The 6560-nt window shown below is 52.3% G+C and overlaps 1 protein-coding gene across 1 annotated transcript in view; it reads left to right on the forward strand.

Annotated features, from left to right (window-relative positions):
* NEGR1 (neuronal growth regulator 1) overlaps positions 1 to 6560 on the forward strand; it is a 134333-nt gene that overhangs the window by 77136 nt on the left and 50637 nt on the right. Inside the window, exon 4 of the mRNA XM_085306349.1 lies at positions 6301 to 6421. Within this exon, the coding sequence (XP_085162475.1) occupies positions 6301 to 6421 (121 nt within the window). The remainder of the gene's footprint in view (positions 1 to 6300; positions 6422 to 6560) is intronic.

A 6560-nucleotide genomic window follows, 5' to 3' on the forward strand; every position in this document is an offset into this window, starting at 1 on the left:
GCTGGCGGCGGCGCGCGGAAGGGCGCTCCCGGGCCCGCCGGCGCCGCGGGAGCCTCGGGCGACGCCGTCAGCCCCCTGCTCGAGCGCACAAACCCGGCGGGGACGGAGGGTGCTAGGCTCGCCCGTGCAGACGCCGTGGCTGCGGAGCRGTCTGGTGAAGGAAGAAGCGTTTGTATTTCACTTCAGCTCATCCGCTGTAGAACAGTCATTTCGGCTCCGTTATAACGATAGCAAGTGCCGCGCACGGTCGTGCGTGCGGATGATTTCACAAGTGTAAGAAAGCTGTAGGAAGGGGGTGTTTTGCTCAGTGGGGCGAGTCTCTGCCGTGCACGCGTGATTCCCACCACGGCTGACGTCAGGCAGGGAGAGCGCGCGGGGCAGAGCAGGCGCCTGGGCTTTGCTCCCGCATCAGAGCATCTCCGTTAGCAGGAGGGAAAAACACATGTACAGGGCAACCTTAAAGGGAAGACAGCTAGGAAAACTGCTCCAAAATGGACGGGCTTAAATAGAAGAAACAGTAGCATAAAATCGGGCGGACGGAGTCGGGAAGTCGTCCTTCGGCCTGTTCGTACACGTACTAGCTTACGTACTTGCTTACGTTTTTAAATGTAAACTGGCCGGGGCGTTTGCAGTGCGCTTCTTTGGAGGTGTTGTTAAATCTGTTTCCTCTGCTTTCTTGTCACTTAAATCCTCTCAAAGCAGGTGTTAAGAATTCCTGTGCACTGGCCCCTTATTCAGTAAGTGTTTYCTGGTGTTAGGAAGGGGGGCTCTTYGTAACAGTTATGTGCAGGTTTTAAGCTTTCCTCTCTGTTTAGCACTGGGAGGTTTTATATTCGGAAAATTTATTGCGTGATAGTTTCATCGGTGACTTTATGATCTGTTCTAATACAATCCATTAGCCACAGCTGAAGGAGATTCCCRTTTCAGGAAATTCCGGTATCCTCTGCAACCTGCAGAGCTGCTTCTCAGCTGCACGGTTTGAAGGACTGCTTGAAACCGTGCTCCTCCTCTGAGAGTCAGCTTCAGTTTTTTAAACAGTTGTTTAATTATTTAATTTAAATGTTTAAAGGACATTGTTTTGTGAAGTTAAATTCTGAATAGAAAGGGGAAAAGCACAGAAGAGATGTTGTCTTTCATCATAGTTGGATCACACCTGGAAAATGCAAGTGGCAAACTGAATTCTGACTTAAATTTTATGTACGCAATATGAGATACAGATATACTTGCATATCGAGATCCTGCTGAATTAGGTATTTTTTGGTAAGTCATTGGGAAGAGATTAAAAATAAGCTTCTGTAATTATTTAGCCTGATGATCGTTAAAGATCTGTCTCTCAAATATTGACAAGTACTGGAGAAGTTTGTGATACGAAGAGGCATTTAAGAATCCAGAATTCCCAGTTATTTGGGAATGTGTAGGGTTTCACAGTGGCCAGCATTGCTGCTCTGAGCAAGTTAGAAAAATTAGAGTCTTGATGGATTATCAGAAAGACCATCTTTATTATGTGAAGTGTAGGCAATGCTGTTTCACATGTAAAAATTTATCTTATTGCTAAGAAATGATAAATATATTAAAAAAAAAATACTTGAAAATTGCCCATATCTCTTTTTCTAAGTCAACAGACCTTAGAAAGCCTATTTTCTTGTCTGGAGGCCTGTATTTTAACACATTAGAGAGCAATTTTGCTAACAAAAGAGTAGGTAAGGATGTGAGATTAAAATCTGATGAAAACTAGAAAAATAAGAGACTTTTCGTGACATTTACAATTAATGCCACAAAAATGTTAGTTTAATCAGACAATATGGTTAATCACAAAGGTGAAATTAAAAGTTACCAGCAYTGAATGCTAGTGTAAAAGTTAATAAATGCGGCTCATAATAATCATGCACATGCTAGTTATAATAATTTACTGTCCATACCAAATCTTTATAAGCATTGTAATTAAATATAAAATGCACATTAGAATTATAATGAGTAATTAGGGCAACATAACTAATATGCATGAAAGTCCCGAAGCTCATTAAAATGTTAAAAGATGAAACCTGTTCCAGCTAGAGGGGTGTTTGTGTGTTTTCTCTGGCTGTCCGAATGCCAGCGTGTTTCGGGTATTGTTTTACCTGTTCCCCCAGAAATTCGCAAGCAAATGCGAGTGGTCGGGGCGGAAGCCAGCCGCCGAGCAGCGTCGGGGGCTCGTCCGCCAGGGGAGGCCAGGGCTTGATCCGACGTGCGTCGCCACCGCGGAGGAGGTGCGGGTGGGGGCTCTGCGCCCTTCGGCGTTCGCCCCTGTTGTAACGAGGCGCCCTGCGCGCGCTGGGCAGCCTGCCCGCGCCCTTCCCCTCTCCTCCTTGCCAACCCGGGAAGCTCCTCGCTTGGAGGCCGTGGCATTTACAGGGCGACCTGCCGAGGTCCTGCCTTGCCCGACGGCTCTGTGCAGCCCAGAAGCTTTCGTACAGGATCTTTCACCGAAACTTCTCCCACTTCCGCAGGATTTTTCCAGCTGTAATTAGTTTATTTTGCATTTCTCTACTAAAGCTACTCTTTATTTTTATCCTTTTAAACCTTTGTCCAGCCCTTAAACGTGGGCCTGTCTGTTCATCTATTACCTGCTGTGGCCTCGAGATGCGTCCGAGGCACCTGCTAGTGTCCGGCGTTGCAGTCCGTCGGCTGAACGCGCAGGACTGTTTCCCCGATGGCGCCACGCGGTCCCCTCTTCCAGGCTGCGTTGCTCTCGGCACGCTCCCGCGGGACAGTCCGCGGCCGCCGGCGCGGCTGCTTGCCCGGAGCCGGGGAGGCAGCAGGTGGGCGAGCGGCCGCGGCGCGGGGGTCCCCGGGCGCCGGCAGGCCGCCCGCGCGGTGGAAACGGCGTGTCAGCGGTGGTGGGCGCAAAGCCCCGAGGAGGCGGGCAGGAGGGCTGCGGGGAACTGCCCGTCTGCGGCAGGGCTGTTGGGTTACTGTGGCCGGTTCAGCAGTCTGTCCTGCAGCTCGTGCTGAAGTTTTAGGGATCAAGAGGAAGAGCGTTGGGGTTGGRAAAGGAGCTGCTGAAGACCTGTGTGCGCCCAGCTGGAGAACTGMGTCTCCTCGTGGAGGAGAGAACTTGACTGCAGCCTGAGCACGGGGCAGGGCGCCTGGGAAAAGGGAACGAGGTGGCGGGATGGGAGCCRCCTCGGTTTAAGGAGCTCGGGGATGGTGCCGAGGAGAACCCTCCTCGGCTCCGGGTGCCCGTCGCTGGCACGCAGGGGCCCGCTCATCCCGGCGGCGGGGCTGGTCCGCGAGAGGCAGCGCTGAGCTTCCAACCACGAGAGCGCTCGCTGGYGTACGGGTGAGCTTCCTCTTGCCGAGCCGCCTGTATTTAGATCCACGTGATACCCTTTCTCGTTACTATCACCTCAAAATCTGTTACGCATGAGAAAACGCAGCCCGTGAGAATCCGGACTGTTCCCGTGTGCTGCCTTTCAGCGAGAGGGGCAGCGATGAGAAGATCGAACTATGAATGCCTTCTCAAAACTGAGTCTTTGCTGACTAATTGGGAAAACATTTTAAAAATACATGAAATAGCTCGAGGTCTGAGGATCTTTTAGCGTGTCTTTGTCTTGTTTCCTCTCCAGAACAAACCTTGACAACCAGAAGCAGCAGGTATTTAGAGCTCTAATTTTGTCTGGAGCTATTCAGTCTTCCGCGATAATGAAAGCCGGAGGATCGGATAGGCTCTTGGCAGCACATTACTAAGCTGTCCACCAGAAATGTGCCTGCATTGCACAGTTTTTCTTTATACTGGAAAACAAGGAAGAACCTGGCAATGAAAAATAYAAGAGAAAGGTGACTTTAAGCTGTCTTCAGTTTTGTGCTGTAATGTCAGGGGGTTCTTAGAGCAGAGAATATTGGTTTTTTTGTGACTTTTGCACACTAACTGTGGACAAGCAGAGTTTTTCGTCCTGCCAGGCACCCTGTCGGGCAGCACGGTGCGGCTCGCGCGCGGAGGGGCCGCGGCCCGAGCCGGAGCGCGGTCCGCGGCGCGGTGCTGGCCGGCAGGCTGGCCCGGGGCGGCAGGTTCCCGCCGCACCTGTGGGAAGCGGCGGCGCTTGGGGGAACCGCTCGGGTTTGCTTGCTGCTTTGAGCGCCTGCAGACCTCTGTTAAAAGTTACTCTGAAWTTTTATGACTAGAATAACTTGATATTTGAGTGATTTCTTGTACAGATGAAAAAAACATTGCCAAACYGTGTATTTTTATGAATCATTATTTTATTTTTAAATTTATTGCTGGAGAGGTTCTGCATGTATTAAAACATTAAAAGGCGAGCAGACGAGGTGCAAAGTCTGAGGGTGATACTTCTGGAAATTGTCTTTCTCCAGAACTCAAGCCTTTGCTTGTACAMTTGTAGGGGCTAGGGAACTGCCTTTCGGAGCAGACAGCATCTGAAAATGATATCAAAAAACTGAAGAATGGTTGTAAAAAATAAAATATAACCAACAAAGGGCAGATGTGAGCTAGTATACACACACAGGCTCGTTATTTGCACAAGTACAGGACGGGCAATCCTGTGTTGACAGCAATGCCACAGAAAATCCRAGGAGTCGTGGGGAAAAACGCATGTTGTTAAGTCAGCGATGGCGCCCGCGCGGGGTGCGGGGCACGAGGCACGAGGCACGGGGTGCGGGCACCCGGCGGCCCCGCGGCGCCGCTCGCCCGGGAAGCAGGCGCCAGYGGGGCAAACGCCTCGCCTCGTGAGCGCGGCCGGTCGGGTTGCAGCGGCTGCTGCGCTGGCAGCCTCCTGCTGTGCTTCGTGCGGAGGAGAAAAGGTTGTTTACAAAGACGAAGCTCTGCCACAGAGGAACGTGCAGTGCACAGTTGTTATTGTTTTTTTAAATAGGAAGGGCGCAAAAGCTTGACAGGAGGCCAGCTTTGGGAGTCCTCCGCGTGAGGTGTCTCGCGCAAAGCTGTTTTACCCAGTCCTCGGCCACACGCACTGCTGCATTTCGCAAGGACGACTTAGGGCTATACATCCCGGGTTATTTTTGAGGAGCAACGTTGTTGAAACAATAAAAAAGCTTGTTTTCTTCCCATATGCATTGGAGCAGCTTTCCGTAATACTGGGCATGCATTTTAAATTCTGGGGAAGGAGCCTGGCAAATTGGTTACAGGTTTATCATGCGCTTGAAATGTTGGTGCCGCCTGCGGGGAGCGGATAGATGTGTGGGCTTCTTCGGTGTGATCGCTGGGAGAGGAAGCTGCGGGGGCGGCTGCTGCCGCCCGAGGCGCCGCCGCGTGCCCCGGCGCGGGCAAGCTCTGCGGGGAGGGCTGGCCAGGGGGAGCGGCTCGGCGTCCTGCCCCCTCCGAGCCGCCCGCCGGGCTCCCCTGAACCCGGGGCACCCCGTCGGCGCCAGGCGGGCGCCTCGGCTTTCGAGCCGCGGCCCCGTCAGAGCGCSGCGCGGGAGCGCAGCCGGCCGGCCCGCGCCGGGGCTGAGGAGGAACGAGCCTTTTGCAGGTGCACAAACACCTTAAAGCAACATCTGGAGAACTGCTTGGGAAAATATAAACAGATTTTTATTTATAAGTTCTGTAGGTTTGTTTTTATAGCGTTTTATGATGCACATAAATTACTTTCTAAAAGTAGAAACTTTCTTACAAATTGCAGGAAGAAGGCAATGGTTTGGTCTCCTCTCCTTTATTAACCTCTTTCCCAAGGAATATGTTGCTTTTTATTAGAACATTACAGTTGGACTTCTGTGGCAACTGGAGCAGTTGACAGTCGCTTCCTATATTATAGCCATAGCTGTAAATTTAAAACGTTTGCTATTTAAAAGAAAAAAAAAAAAGGATATTTGCTGAAACAATCTATATCCAGTGTAATGCTGGGAAAGTCATGCTCGCTCTGTGGGGTTTGGGACGCTTTCGTGGCCGTGAAGGTAAGTTTGCCCTTCTGCTGGGGGAGAAGGGGCGCGAGGGCGACGGCGCCTTCGGAGCCAGCCTCCCCGAGCCGCCACGGGCCGGCGTCCGCCYGGCCCGCCGCTCCACGGGCATGCTTTGCACTGAGTCACTAATTAAAGCACGGCTTAAAAAAAGCATTTCTCAGTGTGCGATCAGCAGTCCCCCGTGGGTCGGTTCGGGTGTAGGCAGACGTGCAGGTCTGCACGGGAACCGCTGCGGGGGTGATCGTGGCGCGGCTGGAAGCAGGCGAGGGGAACGCGAGTCGGGCTGGGGAGCGTGCGCCAGACCGAGAGCAACGTAAAACGCGCTCAGGAGGAACAGAGGTAACAGTCTCCGTATTCATATTCAAATATCTATTTTACAATTTTTTTCAGTTGCCCCCACAATTCAGGAACTTAAGTCCAGTGGTGTGATGCTTGGAGGGAATGGCCTGATAAGATGTGAAGGCGCAGGAGTTCCTGCTCCGGCCTTTGAGTGGTACAGAGGAGAAAGGAAGTAAGTAGCCCGCGTTTCCCTTTGGGTCACAGGCGCGCCGCACGCGTCGGCAGCGGGCTGGGCTCGCCAGCGCTGCCCTCCGCCCCACCGTGGCGAACAGCCTCCCGCAGGGAGAGCGCGCGGGAGGGCCACGCCGCGC

This window comes from Rhea americana, unplaced genomic scaffold (assembly GCF_003343005.1).
Source record: "Rhea americana isolate MKP2758 unplaced genomic scaffold, rheAme1 scaffold_239, whole genome shotgun sequence".
Lineage (NCBI taxonomy): Eukaryota > Metazoa > Chordata > Aves > Rheiformes > Rheidae > Rhea > Rhea americana.